The sequence below is a fragment of the Melopsittacus undulatus genome, chromosome 1, assembly GCF_012275295.1.
Source record: "Melopsittacus undulatus isolate bMelUnd1 chromosome 1, bMelUnd1.mat.Z, whole genome shotgun sequence".
In the NCBI taxonomy this organism is placed as follows: Eukaryota; Metazoa; Chordata; class Aves; order Psittaciformes; family Psittaculidae; genus Melopsittacus; species Melopsittacus undulatus.
In genome coordinates, this window is record NC_047527.1 from 142,018,819 (window position 1) to 142,045,665 (window position 26,847).

Sequence of the window (26,847 nt, forward strand, 5' to 3'; positions counted from 1 at the left end):
ATAACCTCTCAGTAACAACTGATACCATGTAATGCCTGTACGAAAAAGGTAAGGCTTTTGATGACATGACTTCTGTTTTAACCGCTGGCATACAACAAAGTCTCTGTGCATATCTGATAGTAGGACACAGTTTTCAGTGAGACCCTCTGATTTTGCTAAAATTACCCCAGCTTTGAATGTTGTTGTCAATGTTTCATTCAATGTTTTGAATGAAAAATAAGTATCTCTTCAAACATGGATGGAAAAGGGAAAAAATCCCCTGAAACTGTGCTTAATGTGGCATTACAATGTGGCATTACAATCAGAAAGAATGCTGACTTCTGATAAGGTACACTTGGGAGATAGGGTGAGGGAGAGGTAAAAAGCTGAGCCAAACCCCCTACCTGTAGCACTGAATGGGTGAACCGGGGGGGGGGGGGGGCAGACTGGGTCTTACTTCATGAGAGATATAAATGAGAAAGTATTTTTCTTCTGTAACATGTCACCAGTATTGACATCAGGAAGAAACAGAGGTTGCTGCTAACAAGGAGCTTCTCTCCTGATGATCAGGGAGATAGGGAACCAGGGCATCAGGAGACTTGGAGACAGTACCAGCCCCAAGCAGGCTCTTCCACCAGGAGGCAAACAGGCAGGCATGGTATGAAAAGCCTTAGAATCCCATTTCAGTGGTGTTTCAAGCAAGGAAGATGTGAGAATTCCTCACCCCAACACTGGTGTCACCACAACAGAGACATGGACCCAGTGAGCTCACCCCACAGACAGTGTTTTCATGTCACAGATATTTCAGGGGTAAGTTTTAGGCCTAATTAAGTGTGTTGAAGGTGCTTTAGTGATTATGCTTTTTGTTTTCTTCCTGTGGAAAGTAAAACTGTGTAACAAAGCTGTCTGTATTGCTCCTGCCCTGCCTTAGGTATGATTTCATTATATAGGATATAATTATATATAGGATTTCATTATGTAGGATATAAGAAAGATTTGATAACTGAATGACTTATGGCAGGGATTTAGCGTGGAATTCAGTTGCTGTCACCTCTTGTCTTTATTTGATGAAGGAGATGAAACTTTCTGCATTTTCAGAGTATTTTAGCAAGTTCCCTGCTGTTATCTGGATGCCTGAAATGTTATTTGATGCCTTGTTGTGATTTGTATGTTTCTCACACCGGGTGACATTAATATTTAATGAATTTTAGACCATCACAAAGAGAAAATTCGATGCACGTGGTGATATAAGTACTCTCCTGTGGTAGCTCTCACTTGAGAAATTATTAGGGTAGATTTTTTTTCCCTTATGGCTGTTGCTTTAGAAGGGTTGTGGCCTGACTGGAATTGGAAAAGGGAAACATAGGCACTTAATACAGATTGAGAAGTAAGAAAAAGTGTTTGCCAAAAGATTCAGTACATCTTTCCAATGGAATAAACCATTTGGATAGGTGAAAATCTCTTCTGGAGTAGTGCATAATAATATGTACCTTGACAGGCTCATCTAGGTTTAAAATGAAGGGGAATGTAAAGATGTTTCCCAGAAACAGATACACATCCAGGTTACACATGTTATATTTATGTACCTGTTTATATATTCTATACTATGTGGAGCAAAGCTGATACCCCACTTGTGTTCCTAGAGAATATAAACCCCTTTTAATGGCATGTAAACAATCATATTTGCCTGTGCAGCTTCAACTCCTACGGACTGAGGATGGGAGATAAAAGTTACACTTTCTTTTCTCATAGAGAGGGATTTTGCTAGTGATGTCTGCAGGTTTGCCAGTATCATATTTTCCTATCACAGGTGCAATTTTAGCTATTTTAGGACCTTTGCTTCCTACCCTAATGGTAGGTGAGAAATTGTGTTAGAAATGAGGTGCACATATCTTGCTTTTTAGAACTAAACCAAGGCTTTCAGACCTCTTGGCTTTGGGGGTTTGTCCTTAAAATTAACATGTAAATCTAACTGTCTTGATTCTTAAAGGGAAGGGGAATGTATTTAAAGTAGCCCTGTGTGTACCAGCCTGCCATGCACTTGATTTGCCATTACATTTGAGATAGCAGCCCACATCCACCTCCCAAAGAAAGAAAATAAGAACCTGTATAAATCTGAAAACAGTGTTCAGACTCGTTTGTTTCAGAGAATGTTTATTTCCCCAAATGAAACATCACAGTTTGAAGAAAAACGGTGTGAAACAGGCTTGGGAGGATCTGTCACAGAGAACGCCCCTGCCACACACTGCCAGTGTCACCCTGTCCAGACAGTGCGTGTGTTTGTGTGTGCAAAAGCTGGGTTTCAGTGATGTCCGTAGGTGCTACAGTGTTTCTACCTAGGATAGGAAAGCGTGGACCTGCAAACGGGAAACGTTAAGGAGAGGAGCTGCAGAGGTTGCAGCACCGAGCGGGAAGGGAGGAAAGAAGGGAGGGAAGGAAGCGCAGCCCCGGTAGCTGTCACCCTGCAGCTCCCCAGCCCCTCTGGCGAGAGGCGGGGTGAGCCCAAACCCCGATGGGGGAAAGCCTGGGCCTGAGAAAGCCCCTCCGGCAATGGGGCAGCGGTGCCGGGAAGCGGGACTTTGTGTTGCGGCTGCCGCGGGAGAGGGGGCAGCACAGGGGCCGGGAGGCAGCGGGGCGGGGGGGACCGGAGGAGAGCCGGGACAGTACCTCCGCAGCTCCGGCCAGGCGGGGAGCGGAGCCTCGCCGCGGCGCTCCCGCTCTCCCTCCCGCTCTCCTTCCCTTCTCCCCGCTCGCTGACAGCCGACAAGACCTGTCCGCACAGTCCAGCGGCTCTGATACCGGTCGGGCTGCGGGGCTAGGGACGAGCCCTGCGGAGGCAGCCGCGCTCTGCCCAGGTACCGGGGTTTGCGCCACACCGGCCCTGCCCCAGTTTCCTCCCCTCCTTACTCCTCTATTACCTTTTCCTCCTCGTTTTCCCTCCTCTTCTCTTCGGTCCCCTCTCTGCCGCTCCCCCCGCCCCACCAACGGGCGCAGCCCCCGACGCCGCGGCCGGCCCGGGCGGTGCTCGGCGGGGCCGGGGAGGGAGTGGCCGGGCATCTCCCGGCAGGGAAACGGGGTCTGGGGCTGGCAGCCTGTCTGTGCGTGTGTGCGCCGGGGGGGAGGGAGGCCTGGGGGCCGGGGGGTGCCGGAGGAGGGACTATGGGGAGAGGGAGGTATAAGAAGGGATGCGGACAGGGGAGGGGGGTGATGGAAAGAGGGGGTGCAGGGCCGAGGGGCAGGCGCTGACAGTCGCTTTCCCAGCACCCACAGTCCCCTCCCCCGGTGCCGCCGTGGGGTGGGACTCCCCGGCGGGCCACTGTCTACCGTCCTGCTACCCTTACCCACCCCACCGGGGTCGGTGCTGGGCCGGGCTCCCCCACCCGACGGCGCGTCCCCGGGACAGCGGCTCCTTCCGGGACGATGCCCCGGCGGCTCGGCGGGGGCTGGCCGGTGGCTCCAAACCTCTTCCCGACCGCCGCTGTCTTCCTGGGCGCGTTCTGCTTCCCCGGGGCGCTGACCTCCTCCCTGCTCACAGGTAAGCGGGCGCGGAGGGGCCGCTGAGGGTGCGCGCTGCCCACCGGCCGCCGGCACCCGCCGTCGGGGGCTGGAAGGTGCCACCGCATGGTTTAGGGCAGGTGAACGTGGGAACATCGCTCCCCCAACCCCCCCATCCCCTTGAGGGTGGTGTTTTCCTGACATCTGGGACACGGAGGGAAACGCCGAATCAATTTCTAGTGCAATCGAGGAGCCATTAGATTGTGGGAAGTGATTCCAACATGACACAATAGCGGCTGATCAGCGCTAGGGCCATAAAGGGATTTCTAGTTTGATGCCGTTTGACAGTCAGCCTGCTAATTTTGACTCATTTGCCAGTTGGCCGCCGTGCGTTACAAGGATGCTTGGTTCTGGGCTCGTGCTATGCTCCTGGTCCAAGTCCTTGCAGTGTGATGGACAGCTTTCTGCTGATCTCAGTGAGCTCTGGAGCTGTTGTTACAGCAGTCTCCTGCTTTGCGTGGAGTACTCGTTATTCTCCACACGTCATCTGAGAAGAGAAAAAGCGTCCTTATTTGCTATAAGTGGGGCACAAAGAAAGTCTAGGTTGGTGTGGCAATAAAGGGCCAGTCATTTCTCAGCTCCCTTTGGAATCTTACAGAAACGCCGAGCGTCCTTGCTTGCTTGAAGTCGGCAAAGTAAGGCAAGATTTAAAATCAAAGGCTAGGGGTTAAACATGAGTGTAATGAGGACAGTTTTCAGATCCAGCTGGGGGAATTCTGTCAGTGTTCTAAAACCTGTGTTTCTGTTACAGGATCCGTTGCAAAATGTGAAAATGAAGGGGAAATTCTGCAGATACCGTTTATCACAGACAACCCCTGTATAATGTGTGTTTGCCTGGTAAGTTTGGATTTCAGATAGGAAGAACATTCAGGCCTGTGCTAAGAGTAGCTGCATGGAGAGGGGAATATTTCACATAATCAAATCTTGGGTACCTCTGTCGCCTTCATGTAACACAAGGTTATCTCAGAGCTGAGCTAATGGAAAGTAATCCCATCCATGATCTGGCAATCATTTCTTTGGCTTTAAAACTCTGGGGCTCAAAGTTGTACGTGACTTTAATCTGACACTGTGAAACCACATTTACTATGTGAATTAGGGCCAGGGGAGAAGAGCAAGTCAGGGGTGCACACGAAAGTCTTTGCATGTAGTTCAGCAAAGGGAGTGAAAGGTAAGGCTTGGAAATGCCGCTGCTTCGAGCTCCCACGTGCTTAGTGTCACATGGTGGTGGCTGAGGAGCTGCGCTAGGGTGCAAGGTGAAGGCTGCAACGTGACTCTACATGCTGTAGTAAGATGACAGTGAAACCACAAGCGATGCTTTCATCAGGGCGCTTTGTTCCAAGGATGACGCTGCCTGCTGTGCTGGGAATGCAGTGGTTAATAACGTCGCTAGCTGATACGCATTTTGGGGAGAAACATTCCCTTTCCTTATAAACTCCTCTTCGGAGTTAAGCGTTTTTGGGAGTAATTCAGCTGGACAAGCGAGGCTTAGGAGATATTGAAAAGCAGTTGTTCTAAATAAAACTCCCTACAATGTATTTAAAAGAAAGCCATAAAACCTTAATTTGCTGTTGAATGCAAAGGAAAGTATAGACCATAAAGCACTATGTTTTACATTTTGGAAGTTATAGAGTAGCTGAATGTACAGAATGTGCTCTACTTTAGGACTGAAATACCAACACACCCTCTCCCCCTTTCTATTATTGCTATTAATATTACTAGCATTAGCCAGCATTATCATGTCTGTAAAAGACTTAAAGAATTGTTTCAGACTGCCTTTTAGAAGGCAGTTTTGGCAACTGTAGGTCTCTGATCTTGGGCCCGTCAAGGCTGATGTATATCAATGCATTGACTTCTATAGATTTTAAGTGAGACTTGGTGATAACTTTTTAGCTAATAGTAATAAAGAATAAGTTATCAATTCTTCTGAGTAGAGGAGGAGGAGGATGGGATGTGGTAAGTAAAGAAATCAAAGGGAAAACAAAAAAGAGACAAAGCTGTGTTTTATCATGGATCACCTTCCCAAGTATGTCTGCCACCACTCTTGCTAATGGAAGCTAGTGTTAACCAGTGAGGAAGCAATTTATCTGTGAAGGAGCAGAAGTTCAGCCTTGGGCATCAGGGCAATAATGCATCAGGATAAAATACTTGTATTTATAGATCTCTCTAGACCTTGGCTTTATGAAATCAATGAGCACCCTTTTAGTGCACGAACATGAAGAACTGCAAAAAGCATTGGATGTAAGAACTCTAAATCTCTGTGGTTTCTATGGCTTGCTTTAGTGAAATGGCAGCTGAGGGTGTTTGGCTCCCCTCTGTGCAAGGAGGACACTATGTCTTATTAAGAGTACAGATGCCTAATGGGTTCCTGCAGTTACCTGCACTGGATACGCTCTCTTTTATTTTTGCCAAAGGATATATATGTGATCTCTGTTTTTTGAGTTGGAAGCTGGGAGACTTGGTAGAGGAGAAGGAAACCAGTCTGGAGATACTGACTTTAGCACTGTGCAGCATCCAAAGCAGTTGGACAGCCCCTTGCTGAAATCTTTGTTCAGGCTCACCATGATGGAGAAGATCAATTTTAAGAGGTCTGAGGGGAGCAGAAACAAAAGAAACGATGTGGTGATTTGTGTCCAGGAGGAAGGAGAGAACCAGGTTTCCTTACATCCAACTGGAAATCTTGTTGTTTAACAGCAATTCAGTGAGGAGCTTCCTCTGGAAGACTGATCATACTCTTCAAGTGCATACCTCACGGATGTTTGTATTGTAAGAAAGGAGCAACTAGAGTGATTAATCAGCTGTTCCAGGAAGGAAGCAATTGCTGTCCAGGAGAGTACAGAACATTCAACAGAGGGCACTTGTGTTAAAAACACCAGTAAAGTGAGTAACTGAAATACAGGATTCGATTATGGCACGTGTTCCCTAGCCGTGATTCATTTCCATGGCTGCAAGCTGCCATAAATAACTGGACAAGTTACAGGAATCTAAATGGCTCTGGGAAGAAGAGGAATATCTAAATAACTCCCTTCATGGCCTTCCTTATCTCACAAATGAGAGGAGACAGAACTGAAATGTGGGAACTGAATCATCAAATATTTGACAGAACTGACTCTGTAGGTTGTGTCCTGAATGGGGATGCATCCCAGCAAGGGAAAAGAGGGAGGCAAGCATAAGCAAAGTGATCCCCAGCTTTCTCTTCACAGGCTAAATCACCTGGGAGGGCAAAGCAACAGGTATTTAGCTGTACGTAAGCTCTTAGCTTCTAGCTCTTGCTTTAGAGATACTGTTGATCATAACAGTGTGGATCTCCTAGAGACAGGCAAGTCTAACTACCAAACAAGATAAGTTCTTTCTTGAACATCTGCTGTAACATATGGGAAGAGAAGTTGTGCTGGTAGGGGAGTTCAGACTGGGGGGCGTGTACATAGTCATTCACTTATAAAGTACAGGTAATGCTTTTTTAATAAAAAGGCACTTCACCCACCATGAGATAGATCTGCTTGGACTTCCTGATTTGTGAAAATGAAATGTGATGGAGTGTGCAGAACAGCACTGGTGCTTGCCTTTAACGTAAGGAAATAGGTAAGACTCAGTGTGTGTGTTTGTAAATGTACATTGCAGCTCCATGTACAAGAACAACCAGCTGAACAAGCCACTACGGCTCAGATGTGGAGTTCCCTAATTTGTAATTTATATGTCTCTACTTTATGGTCTTAATAATGCCCTTAAAAATAGTAACTTCTAACATCTGTAAGACAATAGTTTCTGTGTGAGCCTTTACAATTACAACACTTTAGCGATGGTGTATTGCTGTCCAACTAATCATCTCTAAGCACTTAATAAACACGGGATGGATTTGATCTCCAAAGAACTGGTCATTAATTACAGCTGACTGCAAGAAGTGGCCACTTTTATTTTATTTTTAGAGAGAAACATCAAAGTCAGAGAAAGATTGTGGTTTATCCACAAGGAATTTCTTGTGGGAGTGTGATGAAAGCTCAGGTCTCCTAACTCCTGGTCTAATGGATTGACTACAAAGCTATCCCTTCTCACTTCATGCACTTTCACTTTACAAGTGGATGTGGGTAGTATAGTCACAGTATGATTGCACTCATGTTCTTTTTCTGTCTCTCTGACAACGGGCAGGCTGCACAGATGCCAGGATTTTGGTGTGTTGGCTCTCCTGAGCTTGTTCTGAGGCACGGACGGACAAAGGCAGATTAAAGCTGACTTCATGATCCAGAGATTTTGAGAACTGTGATTTATGACTTGCCATTGCTACCTGCTTAGTGCTGTTAGAGCTAGTGTGCTTTGGTCTTCTGCCCACTTCCACTTTGCATGTCTGTGGTTCTGCATCTCTGAGGAGGCATGCTATCTCCGGAAAGCCACCATGGCACCTGGCTTTCCATAGGGTTTGGAATACTGGAAAAGGACAAAGGAGGCTGAAGGCAATTAAGATTTTTAGATTAGGTATTAGAAACAATTTCTTCCCCGAAAGGGTGGTCAGGCATTGGAACAGGCTGCCCAGGGCAGTGCTGAAGTCATTGTCCCTGGAAGTGTTCACACACTGTGTAGATGAGGCCCTCAGTGCCATGGGTTAGTGGTGGCCTTGGCAGTGCTGGGATAATGGTTGGATTTGATGTTCTTAAAGGTCTTTTCCAACCCAGCTGATTTTATGGTTCTGTGATTTTGAGAGTACCCACTTTCTCGTACATTCACTTTAAGGGCTGTTCAACAAAGATACTGTCAAAAGCACTGGCATCTTTAGTATTCAGATCTAATAGGTAAAACAGATATATGGAAGTTGCACTAGAAAATGTTTTTCCATGAAGCTAGGTCACATAAAAGTGCAGGACAGCCCATTTGTGAGGGCCATAGCTGATCATCCCATTGCAGCTGTGTTTATAGCTACAGACATCTCTGATGAAAGGATGGAAAATGATGCAAGCTGCAGCAAGCTCTGTATCAGAGAAAGATGAACAAGTGAGAGGAAATGCTGGATGTGATGGGCAGTAAAAAGGACTAAGTCAAACAACTCCCTGAATTAAAAATACTGTTGTCAAAAACAGGGAAAATATTATTTCAGATAATGATGTGGCCCTTGACAGTACAAAGTAAACATGTCAGAGAACATTTAATTGTGAAATTATATGATGCTTAGTGGTCAATGGTAAGAAAATCTCATGTTCTGCTGGCTTCTGGAAAATCAAAGTAGCAAGTGTGGGTTATGAAGTTGACTTGAAAAAGTTTGGGTTTTAAAGAACTTGCCTGAATTGGCAATGATGATTATAGGTGAAGATACATAATTCTGATGGAGTTCATAATGGAATTATATTGATTCTGTTTGAGAAATGGATTCTTTTATTCTGGTTATTAAATGCTTTAAGACGCAAGCAATTGTAATGACACTACTTAATGCAAAAATTATATTCTAAAAATGCTCTTCTACATCTCTAAGCCCCCCGTGGCCTGGCAGTGTGCACTTGCAGCCTAGAAACCACCTGTGTCCTGGGCTGCATCCCTAGAGCATCAGGTCAAGGGAAGGGATTCTTCCCCTCTACTGTGCTCTGGTGAGACCCCCCTGCAGTCCTGATCCAGCTCTGGGGCAACAGCACAAGAGGGACATGGAGCTGTTGGAGCAAGTCCAGAGGAGGCCACAGAGATGCTGCGAGGGCTGGAGCAGCTCTGCTCCGGAGCCAGGCTGGGAGAGCTGGGCTGGTTCAGCCTGGAGAAGAGAAGGCTCCTTAAGGGGAGACCTTAGAGCAGCTCCAGTGCCTAAAAGGGCTACAAGAACCCTGGAGAGGGGCTTTGGACAAGGGCCTGTAGGGACAGGACAAGGGGAATGGCTTTAACCTGACAAAGGGGAGACTGAGATGAGCTCTCAGGCAGAAGCTCTTCCCTGTGAGGGTGCTGAAGCGCTGGCACAGGGTGCCCAGAGAAGCTGTGGCTGCCCCATCCCTGGCAGTGTTCAAGGCCAGCTTAGACACAGGGGCTTGGAGCAACCTGCTCTAGTGGAAGGTGTCCCTGACCATGGCAGGGGGTTGGAACTGGCAGAGCTTTAAGGTCCCCTCAACCCAAACCAGTCTGGGATTCTGTTATTTGTGGGAAAATGATTTTATTTCAGTCCATATGAGCATTTTATATACCTTGTGGCATTTGAGGAAACCTAACATGTCATGTATGACATTTACAGATTTTTATATTTTGGATATGAAAGTTTTGGGCTGAGGGTAGTGAAAGCATGACTAAATTTCTGCTAGTAGAAACAAAACTTCATAAATGTGAAAACTCACCACATTTTGGTAAGTTTTGAACTTTCTGTATATCAAGGATTTTGAAATGTTAGGATGAAAATGCTATTAAAAGAACATTGAGGGAACTTTTGATTAGATTTTTATGTGGGTGTCAGCATATAAAATAGGCATGGAATATTTAAGTTCAACTCTGCTACAAGTACAGTAAATGATCAAGCGCAGCAGAGTTTTTGTTGGTACAGCTTTTTGGCTGGAAGGTATCTGGGACCCAAAATAGAAGTAAGCTCACACCTGATATTATGGCATTTGCTTTCAAGAAATCTACTTCAACATGCACTTGGAAAAGACATAAAAATGCTACAGCCCATCAGAAATAGGTGAAATGAGAACCTGTGCATAATTGTAGGAGAACATAAAAACACTGCAGAATTAACTTAGGCTAAATTAAACTTCTGAGTGCTGAGTTGGTTGAAGGTGAGATGAGCTCAGCAGTGACAATGATGGCCAGTGTTGGTGGTGGTGAGAACCATGTCATTTCATGCCCATTTATCATCATGGACCACAAACCCCTTGCCAGAAGCAAGCAGAGATCCAAGAACAACCTACCCATTGGCCAGTGGTGTGTGTAGTTTTGAAATGAATGTACTAAAAATGCCAGTTGAAAGGGACAGGTGAGAAGCCAGGAACTACAAAGAAATAGACGAGTATACCTCAGCTAACAGTGGCCTTCACATTGCAAGAACTTGATCATTTACTGTACTTGTACCAGAGCTGGTTCATTCTCTGTTCTTTCAAGAGAATGAAGGGGTTTATGTTCGGTGTGTTCTTTGTGGGGAGAAGAGGATTCTTCTTATTTTTTTAGGTTTTTTATTTCCCCCAAATAGTTGAGAACAAAGTGAGTTGTGTCAGGGAACAGCTGATAAAAGCCAGCAGTGATCTTGACAAACCACATCTAACCAGAACCATTTCCCCCACCTTTCTTCCTCTCTGCTTTCCTCATGCCTGCACCTCAGTCTTGCCAACTGCACCTGAGGTGTGGTAATCATATGTCTCAACCTTTTATCACCTAAATCCAGAACAGAAGGAAATGAATGTGAGCCAGAAAGTGTAACCGAGTGTTGGAAACCTGAGAAAAGTTTGGAGACAGGAGCTCAGGAAACTAGAAATCAGAGCTTTGCTTGGAGTAAGCTTTATTCAGCATGAAACATCATTCTGTAGTATAAATTTCCGCCTTTAAATCCAAATGTGCAATGTAGAATTTGACCTTTGCTCATAAAAAAAAATACATTAAATTCATCGTTGTAAGACCTAGTGTTCTACCTAGTTTGAACTGACAGAGTAGTGAAACCAACTGCAAGCAAATTAAAAAACCCAGAAGAAATAATCTCAACTCTTGGTCCTCCCTGCATATCCCCCTTAGTTCCACCCAAAAAACCTCAAACAACCCCAAAACCTCAGACCAAACAAAACACAAAATCTCATTGCAAACCAAAGCAAGAAAGCTACTAGATTTGTTGGGGTTTTCTTTTACCTATAGCACAGTTGATTCCTGTGGCACAATACACAAGTTGGAAGCGCAAAGCTAGCCTGAGAGCAAGTGTTTGACACATGTTCAGTGAAGATGGCAGCGTTTTAGTACAGCAGGATTCAATTGTTGTTGTGTCAAGGTATAATGTGGCCCAGATGACTTTTAGTGGAGAAGTGCATATTAAAAAAGAAAATAAAAATCATCAAACAATTCTTTCATACCTATTTTATTTAATTTCAATAGTTTACATACATCAACTACAGAATCTACCAAGGCTGCATCTTCTTTCAATTTAAATATTTTTGGTCTTTATTACTTTATAGTATAATCAGCTTTCTCGTCACCCACAAAAATAACAAACAAAGAGACACAAAAGCCTATGACACAGTAGTGTACTGGTAGTTTTCACCCCCCTATTACTGCAAAAGAGAATGTTGTTTTGATCTGTGAGTGAAGGGTTCCTGGAACACAAACATGCTCCAACATGATAAAAGCTTTATTAGTTTTTATCTCATTTTAAGAAGATACAGATGTATATGCCATCTCTTAAATAAAAAATGAGAAAACCCAACACCCCAAAAAACAAACCCTGAAACCAAAACCAGAAGTCCATGTCTGGTGCAGCTGGGTGTCCAATATGTGCTTTGTCGTGGAGACCAAAGAACAATGTGTGTGTGTATGTATGCATATATCAAGATGGTTTTGTAAGTGATAAGTGAACTGAATCAAGAGCCCAGAGCTGGTTAATTTCCTGTTGTGGAAATGGCTGCTTTGGTAGGCTTCCCTGAAAAATGATTCAGGTAGGTTCAGTTGTTCTTGATTCATGTAAGACCTGTAAGACAAGGCTTTGGCTCTCTGAAAATGAAATGCAAACTATCTATGGTAGGTGATGGTTACTGTATCTTGAATCCTCTTAAGTTTTCAATAACAGTGTTGAAGCAATGTTCAAGTCGGTTTACTTCCATATACAAATATAGCCATCTTGCCCAAGTTGTACCATGTGCAACATCTCATCCAATTTTCTCCTCTGGGAAATGGTTACGGATAGTATAGCTGTATGTTGTGTATGTGCCGTCTATGGACCTTTTAAAGTCCACTTTCTGCACTTTGCTTCACAACCCAGAGCTGCCTCAGAGTGTGGCACAACCCTGTGCAAGTATGTTTGCCTTCAGTTTGCTGTTCTTTAGCGTGACATTTAGTTGATTATTAACGTTGTGCACAGTCATATGTCACAGCTTATGATGAAGCCTTTCTGGAAATATGCAGGCTAGGAGAAGCTATTTAATGTTATTCTCGGACCACATGGGATAGTGAAGAGTTCACTACTTGCACATATTCTAACTTAGAATCAGCTGCGTTGAGCAAACATACATGTGCACATAGTGCTGAACTGATTATAGGTCTTGGCAAAGCCCTCTTGCAAAAGATCTGGTGATACATCACTATAATGATGATGAAGATCCAATCCATCAAGTATGGAAATGAGATTCTTTTTGGCATAATTAAAGAATCAGAGAACTCAAATACAAAATAACACATTTAAAATATATAAATAATATGTAGAAAAAATATCGAGGGCACAAAAATGCCATAAAATAAATGGAAAAATGTAATATAAGTTGCAAATGTCTTTGGAATGTGTCTACAATAAGTGCAAAATGGATCAGTCTGAGTTAAGGCACTTTTTTATTGCCAATAAGAAAAACATTATTAAAGAGCTGGTCCAATATCAAAATGGCATTTTAAAAGCATACAGTTACCTGTATATAGTTTTTATTAGCTTTCAAGTTTCTTCCATTGAGTTGTTAACGGTCTTTTTAAGAATTATGGTCCTGTAATTGAATGGCTCACAGTGTCAGTACTTCTGCTGTTCTGCTTTGTGCTGCCATATAAAAATAGATATTCTTTCCCCACCAAATATCTGGTTTTATTTCCCCATCATGTTTTAATAGAAATTTTTGAGGGAAGAAAAATATTAAGCCACAACCAAAAAATCAAATGAAAATGCAACTGTTTTATATTGAGCTTATGGTCAAATAAAAGGCCATTGTGAAGAAAAAACAATATTGTATAAAAGCTTTTACCTGTAATACTACTATTAAAATGACTATCATACCAGTACTTGCTCATATTGTACCTAATAACTGCTGTAATTACTTCCTCTGAGGCCTCTTGGCCTCTTCATCTTATGCATTTAGCTGCAGCTAAAGAATTCCTGGTCTGACCATTTGTCCAATTGAGTTTTGTGCAGCATTTTGCATTCAGCTGAATCAAGTGCTGAGATCTGGGTCCAAGTACAGTGTGGACCCCATCCCTTGTCATCCCCAGGAGCTGACCTTGTCTTCTGAGACCTGGATTTCATATACTCTGTCTGTTTCTTCCATTTATTTATTTATTAGACTTTATTCCTGCCTCTTTCCCCCCACTCCTTCTGTCCCATTTTCCCTCTGTGTCTGGAATCTAGGTAGTGGGTGTGCTCTAGTGTGTCTGCTCTAGATAATGGTCCAAGATGGGCTGTTAAAATAGGAGTGTGTACTGTCACCTCACTGAAAATAATCATGTCTTCATGCATTGTCTGTGATTTGCATCCTTTTAACTTGTTTCCTCTTCCATTCTACACATTCTGGCTGCAGATTTAATTTTCTGTATTGTATCTTAGATTTTTTGGAGAGGAAAGCCTGTACATTTGTGCTGTAAAGTGCTATGACAGAAGGCAGTACTGTGTTGTATTGGAGTTGGAGATCTATTTGTTCTTGAGAGCACAAAGGATGGAAATGTGATAACAAGTCATTTGGAAAAATGATGTGAAAGATTTGATATTTTACCTGGCAAATTGAGGCCCCAGTTTTTCTGGGTGCCTGTTTAAGTAAACCTTTCCACAAAGTTTCAATGTTAAAGTCTGAATTAGGTCTTGTCCTTAACTCTGCTTTAGAGCTATGCTTACATGGTTACACTGCCTTTTGCTCCAGAGCAGGTCTACTTCATGTAGGGCATCTGCAGTTGGTCGCATTAGTAACATGGTTTAGTGGTGGACTTGGCAGTCCTGGGGGTAACAGTTGGATTTGATGATCTTAAAGGTTGCTACCAATCTGGTCGATTCTTTGATTCTGTGGCAGCAAAGCTGCCTTGTGAATGCATAAACCCCAACAACTTACAGTGTTGAACCTTTCTGTGACTCAGATATTTAGTGCAAATTCCTCAGCCATGTAGATGCTTCCATTTCAATTTTAAATGTCTCTTGTGCTGAGTACTGTGTTGGTTTTAATATCCAGAGTGGTGCCAGACTTGGGAAGCTGAAGACTACCACTTGTACTTTACCCAGGTATGGCTCAGCCCTGGGCTGGTAAGGTGCTCAGTATAACCCCAGCCTCTCCTGTTGTCTGCAGGGGCAGCTGCCCCTTTCTCCTGCCAGCCATGGATGGCTCACCTCCTCTTTTGTAGCTAAGGGTCTTGCTTGAGGCATGGAAGCAGCAGCTCCACACTCTTCCTTGCCCAGGGATCTGTAAGCCAATGTGTCATAGTGCCATGGCCAGGAAGATCAGATTTCTGGCAGCTAAAAGTTGTGTGGTTTGGGTTTTGTTTTCTTGGTGGGTTTCTTTGTTTGTTTATTTTGTTTTTTAACTGTTCCTGAAATCTTTGCGTTCAGTTTTATTAAGTGTCTTCAGCAGGAACTGTATCTCCCCAAGGTCTAGAACCGTCAAGATGTATTCTGGTCGCCAGCTTGAGTCATACACTTGCATCTCTTGCATCTGTTTTTTGGGTTTGTCGTATGATTTATTAGTGGCTGAAGAATAACAGACCTTGATTGTCCTGAGGTTGTCTCTTCCTCCTTTTTTCTGTCTGGGTGGTGAAGGGCAGTTGAGGCATGATTTGCAAGAGATGGATAAGAGCTGATACATGACTGCTCTAAGGCTTCATAGTGGTTATGATCTGATTGTGCCAGTAGGCAAAACACCTCCAGGTTGTGCTGCTTGGAGATCAAGAAGGAGCCAGGCTGTGCTTGAGATAAGACTGTTAGCTGAAGGATTGCCTGTGGGACCTAAAATACTGATAATAGCAGCAGGCTCTCTTACTACAGGGAGGCTGTTGATCATTTACTTGTGACAGAGAACATTCTTTTTCTGTATATATGGCAGTGCACAGCAGATCCTTTTCATATTTAGCACTTTAACCTCCCCCCCCCATACCTTGATACTCAGCTCTGGGGAGAACTGGAGCAGTTAGAACTGGGTTAGGTGGATTGCTAATTCAATCTGGCATATGAATAAAATAAATGAATAAAATTATGTCAGTAGGCAGAATGCAAAGCATGTGAGTGCTTTAGCTTGTGAACCAAGGGTTCATGGATGGGTTCTTTGTACAAGCAGTACGTAAAACATGGTGGACAATTAAAATCATTATATATTTAAATGTTGACGGTGTGGTAGTGTAAGAAACTTTTTCAACAGGAGCATGCTTGAGGCATAGTTTGTCTGTGATCAGAATGCATTAAGCCTTTCTGGAAAAACTTGCTGATGTGGACATTTAAGATGCAGCACAGGGCACTGCTACTAAACCAGAGCTTGTTTCACATGGAAATGCAGAGGAAACCCAAGAAGGGTGCAATTTGTGTAGCTCCTGGAAAAATGTCTGCGTATGTCCCACCTAACTTGGCAAGGTTTCCAGTCCTCAAGCAAAAACAATTTGACCCCAATATCAATCTGAAGTGGGAATTTAAAAGATATCTAGAACTCTAGTCTATGATAGTAAGAAATTGGAATGGTTTTATGTACTTCTTGTTACACAAAGTGTACATATTCAGTGCCTAAAACTATATAATCATTTTAGCATAAAATGAGTATCTTTGATGTTATTGGGTTTCTTGGCATAATTAAACTAGTTTACATATGGAAACATACAAAGGTGGGAGCTATAAAGGGGAAAAGAAATCAAATCACCTACAACAAAGGCAGGTTCACTGGAAGGGAGCCGGCTGGAGAGATGAGTTGGCAGCTCCAGGCTGTTTGCTGGGCATTACCTTTTACATGCAAGACAGCACAAAAACGTCTGATGAGACAAAGCTTTAGTTGAGAGGATGTGATGTGACTCCAGGAAAGCTGTGCATGACTCTGGATCCAGAGATATAAAAGGATTTTAAGCATTTTCTGGAGACCTACTATTACTGCTCTGTGTTTGTGGACAACTTGTGACTGGACATGCAGTACTGTTAGTTAACCCACTCAGAAGTATCAGGTTGGGCTATTGGCACAAGCAGCCCCTGCTAACTGTCCTGTCTCCTCTATTCAGAAGGCAACTCAGAACAGGGATTTCTTATAGCTGACATGCCTGGCAGAGAGCTGATAGCAAGTGATGGGCATGAGGACTTACCCTAATCACTTCTCTCTCCTTTGGGATCAAGGACCTCATGCTGTGCTGTTCAGGGTTCAGTGCTCTGACCTGGGTGACAGGAGTATCTTCTCTTATGTCATATGCCTTAGTAGTTGGAGGCTGTGGGAGAAAAGCAGTTTATTGTCAAGTATATGGAGAGTCATTAATGCAGAGATTAGTGATCTCCCCTTGGACAGGCATCTCCTGCTCTTCTCTAGGCTAGAGAAGTATGTTTCAAATGCCCATGTAAAACATGGCAGTGTGGCCAGGCTGGATGAAATGTTGTTCCTCTTCCAACCCAGTTCATCTGTGACTTGGCAATGAGAGCTTTCTCTAATTGCAGAAGAAGGTGTAGTTAATGAAAAATTAAGTTTCCAAGACCTAAAGTGGTTACTTTTTACTTCAGTTCTGCCCCAGGTTCTCGTTTTAACATGGCACTTGAGTCTCTCACCATAAAGAGCCCTTCTTATGCTAAAGGTGTGAAACATTTGGATTTCAGACCATCTTTCCACCTCCCCTGTTTCTACTCACTGCTGCCTGGGTAGCAGTGTTGCTGCCCAAGTTCTTGCTCTTCAAAGGGAACAGTGCTGTCCCACACAATGAAATCACCTCTGGCTGCCTTGCAAGTGCTGTGGACTTCGAGCCAGGCATAATCCCTTTCCTGACATTTGAGTCTCATTAATTGGGTTAACAAGATGCTATCCGTGCTTTATACTTACATAAATATAACATGCTAGCAAAGATCTTAATGGCAGCTGATATATCACACTGCCTTTACATCTATCAAGAGGTAGCACTGCAGGAGTCACTTCCAAAAGCAGGTTGTGTTCTTGGTCTCATGGGTCCCTTTATAAGCTGTCAGAAATGCTGGTGGTCAAGGCCAACTGTTCAGATGTCTTTAAAGTGTCCCACTGGTGACCAAAACTCACTTTGTCAAGATGACAAATGGCCTGCACATACCCTGTTCACCTTAGAGCTTCACTCTAATGTCAGCTCCATTTACTTGTCAGAAACAGGTATTTTTTTTACTTCCAGCAGTGCAAGTGGGGCAGGGGAAAGGAAGGAGTGAAGGGAACACAGGCTCAGAAAGAAATCTGCTTGTATGGTTTCTGTTCAGTGTGCTATAGTAGTTGAGATTTGCAAGCTTTGGGCACACCAGAATCTGTTTGTTTGTACATGTGCGAAACAGAAAGAAGCAAATTGGCTTTTCGGAAGTGAGAACTGTCCCTGCAGGGCTTTGATTATGCAAAACCATGTTTTAACCACTGGATTTTTCAGGCAGAAAGCGGTTGTGCAATGTTAGTTTCTTATTTTGGACAGCAGACTTCTTTCCGTAGCAGCATTTAAAAATAACCGTTTAATGAGCTGGGTCTGCCCGGTGCATAGGGCATTGTGCGTGTGTTGGCACTGAAGAGCTCCAACCTCTGAACTCCTGTGGGTGGTTTCTGCAATGGTATTTTCATGTGGCTCAGTGGTCACTGCTGTGAATGAGAGCTGCTATATGTCACCCAAAAGCAGTGAGGGCCAGGCCACAAAATACGGTCAAAGTGAGCTGAAGGACTGGGAAAGTGACTTTGACAGCTTTGGCTTTTTGTTTTCTCTCTATCACTTCCATTCCACTTTTGCTCAGTTCACAAGTCAAAGTACACTTTTTCTCCTTGCATCTACAGCGTTGGCTGAAGCTTTGAAAGTCACAGTCTGATGTACCTGAGCAGTGTGGTTGATCATTTTCATTGCACCTGATGGAAGCTTTGCATCCATCAGAAGTTTGAGTAGCTAGGAAGCAGAAACATGGAGAAATGGGATGTGTCAAATAAAACATCACTGTGGAAGGAAGTTTTTCTGACTAAATTCTCCTGTGGCCTTGAGTCTTTTCTTGCTGGCACCAACTGGATGAAACCTACTTGAGAATGTTGAATCTAGATGATCCTTAAGGTCCCTTCCAGCCAAAACCGTTCTGTGACTGCTGCCATAAACTATCCATGAGTTAGGATTCCTGCTGCACCTCCAAGATTTTACTAGCGTGGAGCAGTTGCAGTAAATAGGAGTGAGCCCCTGTGAACTGAAGGCAGCATTAAAAGACTCCAAAGGCTCTTGCCCCCTTCAAGGAGTCCTGCCTGAGATGCTCTTGGTCCTTCCTTGTCTCTGCCCACTCTTCTCTATACAGACCGACAAGCTGCACCTTCTCTCTGCAGACTGCTGTGAATAACCTCCTCCTTTTCCAGTACCACTGTGTAGCACAGGCAAGAGCATGTAAGAAAACAAAAGTGGGATCAGCACTCAGTTTTCTTGCAAGTTCATTAAACCAGCAGTGTCTGGAGGCCTCTTGCCCAAATAATTTCATAATAGAAAACAGACTCCTGTTGCTTTCCTTTGGGCTACTATTTTTATTTGGTTGTTCCTCAAGCGTTTTGGTCCCATTTCAAAACTTGCTTCAATTAAATGAAGAGGGTTTGTTTTTTGTTGCTTTCCAGTTTAAAAGCTGTGCTACTACTGCAGAATATCTAGGAGTCCTCTGGATTATGGAGCTAAGGATTGACAGGGGTTTTCCTAATGAAATGTCATTTAAAAAATCTATGTAGATTAAAAATTCAGAAGAAAATAACAAACCCTCCCCCTTCCCTCCGCCAGCTGAGATCTCCTGTTGCTGCTTCTGGCATACATCACATCTTTGAGGATACAGTATCATGAGAAAACTGTCACTTGGTGATGTATTAGGGTAATATATCATGAGAGCATCGTTTCTTTAGAGGATATGGGCAGTAAAAGACATGATTCTGGCCAGACAGAGCAGCAGGGGACCTTGCTTTTTTCCCCTTCCCTTTTCTTTAATCTAGCCCTGGTTTTGTGTTGTACAGAAGTGAGTTTCTTCATAGGATATGACTTGTTGCAAAGTAAGTTAGGAGGCCCATTGGGCTTTTTAGACTCTTTCAGAAGTATGTGGCCTCAAGGACTGCTTTGTTCAAAGTTTTTAGAACAGGCTCAAGCCTAAAACTAGAGCATTTGCCACTGCCTAAATCTCCAGTGTAAGGATCGAGTAAGCAGATTTCAGACACAGAAGGCAATAAAGATGCATTGACAGGTAACTACAGTTTGGATAATGTATTAGTAGATGTAGCCCATCAAAATGTAGTGAAATCATGTTTGTGAAGAAACCTCAGTCAATGCATCTGTTTTAAATAGATGTCAAGTGAAGTTTTAATTCACATCAATAGAAGAAAAAATACTATTGGTCAGTATTCAGTCTGTAATATAGTTATCCAAAAACATGAATTCTGAACTTGGGGACTCAGATGTTGGCGAAAACTTTTAAAAGTTGTTTTTACGCTTTTGTCTCTCTCTCATTGGCAATGTCTGCTGGAAAATAGGCTGAGCACTGTCTATAGGCTGTGGACCAGGATGGCAGTAGTTAAGAAGCAAAAGCAGAATACTGTTAGGACACTCTTTTGATGGGACTGAGTTAATTTTTGAGATGGCTCCAAGTGTGACACCGTGGCTTGATCTAAAATTGGTTGAATTCAAATTATTTAATAATTTCTTTTAAGCCTTTGGCACAATCTGCTTTACCCTCTATGAAATCAGCTTGATAGTTTATCTGTGCCTTCTTCAACAGTTTTTTTTTTGGCTAGAATTTGCTTAGAGTGTTTTCAGACCAATTTGCCTCAGGGATGATAGGAACAAACTTCTCCTATCCATTCATGGCACTTAAGGGGAATCAGCAGAGTAACATGCTCCAGGAGCTGACGCACCCAGGACAGCAATGCTGTTCCACATCTGCTGACTTCAGCTGTGTGCAGGTGGCCTCTGGGTCAAGCTAAAGCAGTGGAAGATTTGATGGTCTTCAGCTGCCTCTCACTTCTATGGGAGAATGAATCCTGCCCCATCAGCTGCAGTCAGGGCAAACCAGGCGAGGCTGGACCATGCTTTCAAGATGAGTTGGGTGGTGATCATTTTGCTGGCTGATCTGAGTGACTGGGAACATTCAGCAAGAAACAGATTGTAAGCTCACAGGGATGTGTCACTGGGGTGCAACCTTTTCCAGCAGGATGGGTACAGGTTTGTGCCCTCAGATTCAAATTGACAGGTATTGTCTGTGACTACCTTTTTCCTTGGTCTTGGCATCAGATTTAGGTGACTGATAATTAATACAAATTCTTTATTGACAGAGTTGAAAAAAACATGTATTTGGATTTGCTTGTTTGAAAACATTTAAAATTCACAAGAAAAGCCATGACTATTAAATGCATGCATCTTGTGAAATGCAAAGGTCTCCCACAAGAACCCCAGTGCATGCCACTTCCCCAAAACTGGTTCCTGGATTATTATAGCTGTTTTTTTTGGACTACAGTACTAACTGTTGTGAAGGCAGCATTGCTTATTACTTGAAGACCATGATGTTATTTTGTTGACAGGTAAAGAGTTTTGCCTTTAACCTTACAGCTGAAGAGCTCTAATCCAAAGTGGCACTTGGAGGCTGAAGTGGAGCAGGGAGACTGGGAGCTGAGCAGTCTGGATCCCACCCTTGCTTTCTTGCTAATTTAATCTGCAGTTATGGTCATTTTGTCTGGCCATGTCTGCTTTGTCGATAAGCAGGGATGTACTCTTTGGATGTGCTTATGTGATGTCTGATGTAATGGGATCCTGATCCCAGCTGCAGCCTTAACGCAAACAAATGTAAAAGGAAAGAAAATGCTTTCTTTTCACCACATAGTAGTGCAGTGGGCTGCTGTCAGGATTGCAGCAGACCACCAAGGTCACTTCCCTCATGCTGGTGAACATCATTAAGCACAGTGAAAAACAAGATTTAAATCTGTTCAGTCTATAAGGGCTTGTGAGTGATGTGTCCTGAATGACTTGCACATACTCATGTCTTCCTCACAGCAGCAGGGGACACCGGTTTGCAGTGAAGTTCAGTGTCATCTTTCAGCAGGGCCTTTGTTTTATCCTCTTTCCTAGGGTGCGGGGACAGATGGAAGTATGAAGGGGTGGTTGATATTGGCTGAGCTGTAACCTCCTCCTGGCTTGCCCTCAGAGAGGCCAGATAAGCTAAAGAGATTACAGGGATGAGGGGATAAATTGGAGGCTACTGAGTGCTCTGCTCAGGAAAGGAGACTCTGTGAACTGAACCGGCATATTTTGTTCCTCATGAAATACTGTTATTTGCACCTAACGCAATTCATGCTAAAATCATCGTCATGTTGTGCCACGGGCAAGAACCTAATGCTGAGAGTACTGAAGCATATGTTTAGCTTCACCCACCCCAGTGACAAAACCCCTGGGAGTTGTCCTGTTGAAATTGAAGACATGCTCAAGATAATAGGACTTCTCTCTTTGTGGGGTGAAGCTTAAGCCTTGGTGCTTGTGGGTTAGTGTACATTAACAGGGAAAACTGCATGGTTTTTGAGAGAACAGACATTGCTTCATAGGGAAATATTTTTTCCACCTTGAATGTAAAACACACCTCGTGTGCTAACCCATTTCTATTACTGTACCCACAAAATGTGTTTTTGCAAGGGTAATTGGAGGGGAACAAGGGAAATGAGACCTTTTTCTTATTTCCCTTGACAGTGGTTCAAAACATCTGCAAACATCTCTCTGTGGGGAGTGGTGTCTCCTCCCTGAAGCCAAATTGTGCGGCTCTTGCTCAGGCAGAGCAATGCTTGTGGAAGAGAGCAGTCACACAGTATTAGCAGGGATTGCTTGCTTGCATCAGCTGTCAGTTAAAGGGAAGTTTGTAACTCAGACCCGAAACAACGAGTTCCAGGCAGCAGTGCCAGAGGAGCAAGGGTGCTATTTTCAGAAAGTGCCTCAGGATTTGTCTAGACCATGAGTTACACACGTGCCTGGGCCTGTTTCGAATTCACGTTGGCCCAACATTGGGGTTGTCTGCACGTAAGCATAGGTGCAGGCACACAAAGCTTGGTGCTCCCAAGCGTTGCTGAGGGACAGAGATTGTGGCCAGCGCTGGCCCAAACATTTGCTTCCTTGTGTGCATGGACTCAGCGTGGCTCCATGTACACCTAAGAGGATGCTCTGGCCATAGGCAACATCTGGCAGAGAGCCAGCAGCTGGAGAATGTGTGTGTCATGGCATGCAGTGTGTGAGCCTGTGTCTGAGCCTGCCCTGTCCCTTATGGTGGAGATGTTGCCTATATGACTTGAGTCCTCTTGTTTCATTCATTTGAAATGGCTTTTTCTTCTCCTAAGGTCATACGTGCGTATTTGAAAGCTGTATCCTAAATTCCCTGGGGGAAACTTTTGACATTGTTTGAAAACTGTTATTGTTTTGGTGGGTGATCCCATGATCCCACAAGCTTCTCCTGGCAGAAACGTAAGGGCACTCTGAACTACATGGTGAGGAGTGGGACTGTGATGAATAATGGTAAAAAAATGAATGTTTTCAGGATTAGTCATTAGTGATAGTTCTCAGTTCTGTTTAATCTCTATTGCTTTTATTGCTTTTCTGTCCATAGCCTTTTTTGGTTAAATGAATGTTTAAACACTTTTCCTATTCAATATAAATCATAGATTTGTAGAATCCCAGACTGGTTTGGGTTGGAAGTGACCTTAAAGCTCTTCCAGTCCCAATCCCCTGCCACAGGCAGGGACACCTCACACTAGACCATGTTGCTCCAAGTCCCATCCAACTTGGTCTTGAACACTGCCAGGGATGGGGCAGCCACCGCTTCTCTGGGCACCCTGTGCCAGCACCTCAGCACCCTCACAGTAAAGAACTTCTTCCTTATATCTAACCTGAACTTCCCCTGTTTAAGTTTGAACCCATTACTCCTTGTCCTATCACTGCAGTTCCTGATGAAGAGTCCCTCTCCAGCATCCTTGTAGCCCCCCTTCAGACACTGGAAGCTGCTCTGAGGTCTCCATACAGCTTTTCTTCCCCAGGCTGAACAGCCCCAACTTTCTCAGCTTATGGTTTGTTTTTTGTCTGTTCTCTTGAAGTCAAACCTGAAATAGTTACTAACCTCAGGATATCACAAGTGCAGTGTGAGCATCCTGAAGGCATTTTCAGTACATAAGAGATTAAAAAAAGAGGAAAACTCCCAGACTCTTACCATGGCATTCTAGCCCTCTGTGAATGCACATCTGCAAGGCCGCCAGCAGCCAGCTATGACAGCACTGCTGTGACAGCTTGGGGTACCACTGACGGAGTCACTCTTTGGAACAGCCGTAAAGAAATGAAGAGGACTCCTGGTTTTATTTTATTCCTTTATTTTCTTCTCTTCTAAGTCAAATCCAGGTTGAAAAGAGCCATCCTCCTGCTGACTGCTGTGAGCCGACAGGAGCCCAGTGGGGAACCCTGTAGAAAGTTGGCTGTTGCTTCCAAGCTGTGGTTTGGCACACGTTCTCTCCAAGACCTCTGCCAAATATTCAGATTCCTTTTTAGTGTTTGATTGCTTTTCTTTCTTTTCTTTTCATGTTGGCATTTTATTTAAGGGCACCATGTGAGTTCAAGGCTGTTAGTTTGATACGCTTTGTCACCAGAATGGGCTGTTTTGTGTGGAGTTCTTTGATGGCAGGTAAAAATACGAGGTGTATGTGGAAGGTGAACAAATTGCATTGAGAGGAAGTTGTAGTAAAGGTAACATGAAACGGTAACACTGGTATTGGGTCTGGTTAGTGTATGGGAATTTGACCTCATCTTTGCATGCCAAGGTTCCCACTGGCAAAGTGTGGGCACCCAACAAAACTGATCTTTCTTCAAAGGTGTTAAGACATAAGTTCTCCAGCATCTGAGCTTGGTGAGCATGGGAGAGGAGTGTTGAGAGTCATCCTCCATGAATTCCCTAAATTTTCCTTTCTGAAGGGATTCCAGTGTGAGCCCTTTGTGGGTTTGAGCACTGGCCGAGGAGTTGTGTCAGCTGTGGCAGCATTGTTCTGGATCAGCCAGAATCAGAAATAGGTGTTTCTCCAGCACTAATAAAAACCTTCAGCTGAGGTTCTCTCCCTTTCTCTGTGTGTGCCTGAGCACTAAATTAACAAAAATCCCAGATGTGAATCTATAAACCATCTGTTTAAAATAACCATTGTGCAGGGCTGTAATTAAAAGTTATTTATGATGAATCTTGGGATCCTATTATGGATTTGACTGACTCCCAGCTTTCTGACTTAGCAAACAGTTTATGTATTTATGAGCCATGTGTCTCTTCCGCACTTCTCAGTGCCAGAGTGCATGTCCTTTAAACAAAAGGAACAGAAAAATCCCCTACCCTCTCATAACTGTTGGCTTCTGAATGTTGCCGTCTAAAAAGTTTTCTCTTAAGACCAGCAAAAATCAAAGTATCTGAGAGCTTTCAACAGCTCCAGAGATGCTGTTGACAACACAGATGAAGGTTGGGTAATACAGCTGTCCTGCATGCAGCTACTTAGTGACTTCTTAAAATGTATGGCTGGGACAAGTAATGAAATGTTATGATTACTGAGGGTAGAAGGGGACGTATTTGGAAAGGAAAGGATTTGTTGCTAAAGACCATTTGCTGTCACCCTTTGCTTTGCCCTTGCGAAATAGGAGGGAAGGAGGCAAAATCAGGACAAGCAGATGGACAGTAGACATTGAGCAGTGTTTTGGGCGAGAGGGTGAAGGGGAAAAAAGAGCTCCTGATGACAATTGCTCTTTGTTTAATCTTTGTACTTTTACACCCAGTGAGCCTGCGAGATCTGCACTGGATAATGCCTGACTGCAACAGACTAAACAGTGATTTACCAGCCCTGGTTTATCTGCTGCTGTCCTATGGTTGATCAGCATGGTACATTAACCCTTTCCTGTACATCTGCTGGCTCCAGTTTTCCACAAGATGCAGCACTAAGATAAAACAGGATTTTTCTGGAGAATTTTGGGATTAAATCCTGTCCTAGAAGCAGCAAGAGGCACATGGATGCACTGCCCTGGAGCGACGCTCATCTCTCCATGGTACAGGAGACATTTGGCTATGACAACTACGCCATGTTGCAATTGTGGCCCTACTTGATGCTTCTTCAGCATAAAACCCCAAAAGGAGCAGCCTTGAGTGCTGCTCAGCCCAACCTCAATAGCAGGGAGTTGGACACCACAGCTGGCAGCTGAAACACACTTTTGGAGCTGTCTGGGGCTTGCCTATAATGCCAGCTAGAGAGGAGGAATATCAGCTTTGCAGATCCCACTGTGCTTAAGTGCTTAGCTGCCCTTCTTGGGCTGGCAAAGGCTGTCTCTGTTTACCTGGGATACACTGACCTCTCCCTGTGGGAAGAAGGATGCAGCTTCTCCTGCAAGAGACAGAGCTGATCTTGCTCTTTTCTTTAAATAAAGAAGAAAAAAGGGATGTGTGTGTGGCACCTCCCTTTGAGATAGTCAACCATGTTTGGTGCCCTCCATATCCAGAGGCAATTCAAAAATTCATCTCCTAGTTTCCCCCCAAGCATCCTTGCTCTTGGGATTGGTGGCTTTTGGGAGCATGAGGAGCAAGCCCCTCTTCTGCTGAAGCTGGGCCACTGAGACTCATGTAGTTAGTTCAAGGTCTACTGAGATAAAAGAGTTAGGAATCCATAGCCTGCTGCTTAAGACACCCTCCAAGAGGGAAGGAGCCTTGAGTTCCTGTCACTGCACCATGGGGCACTAATGTTCTTTAAGTGGAATAGCTGCCTAATGTAAAACAGCCTTTGGCACCAGTATATGAAATTCCAGATTTTCCCTCCTAGCAGCTGACATGTACAGCCCAGATCAGTTTTGTTTTCTCATTCCAGTTGCTTCCATTTGTACGTGTAACACAGGTCCTGAGTTTGGGGTTGAGCCACCAGCATTGCTGGTGATAAAGGAAGAAGAGTAAATCCAAACCTGGCTGTGCTTCCCTGGGCTGGCTCAGTGGTACCAAAAAATTCATTGGCGAAGATTGCTGATTTAAGTGGGGGGCAAATAGGAGGCTTTTACTTAGAAGGAGTAACTATCATGTCTCTCTTGTTTGAAATATGTTGGTGCCATCCTTTGGATCATTTTGCATTGCCAGCAAGAATCAACTACATCAGGATGTACGTGATGGCAAAGGGAAGCAGCTGGTACTCAGGGTTCTCAGTGTGAGAAGCTGCCTAAGTAGCTGGGTTGCATGAGTCATATGCGTCAGGAGTTCCCTAGGAACAAAAAGGAACATGGAGCTGTGTTTTACTTATCATCCCTCCCACA

At 44.0% G+C, this 26,847-nt stretch overlaps 1 protein-coding gene across 2 annotated transcripts in view; it reads left to right on the forward strand.

Moving 5' to 3' along the window:
- The window catches only part of BMPER (BMP binding endothelial regulator), a 147,931-nt gene continuing 121,084 nt past the window's right edge, over positions 1–26,847 (forward strand). Inside the window, exons 1-2 of one of the 2 annotated variants that reach the window (XM_034068249.1) lie at positions 1–48; positions 4,286–4,371. In XM_034068249.1, coding sequence (XP_033924140.1) covers positions 4,357–4,371 — 15 coding nt within the window. In that variant the 5' untranslated portion in view covers positions 1–48; positions 4,286–4,356. Of the gene's footprint in view, positions 49–3,217; positions 3,515–4,285; positions 4,372–26,847 lie in introns of those variants that run through there. The other variant, XM_031042434.2, reaches the window with a different exon arrangement.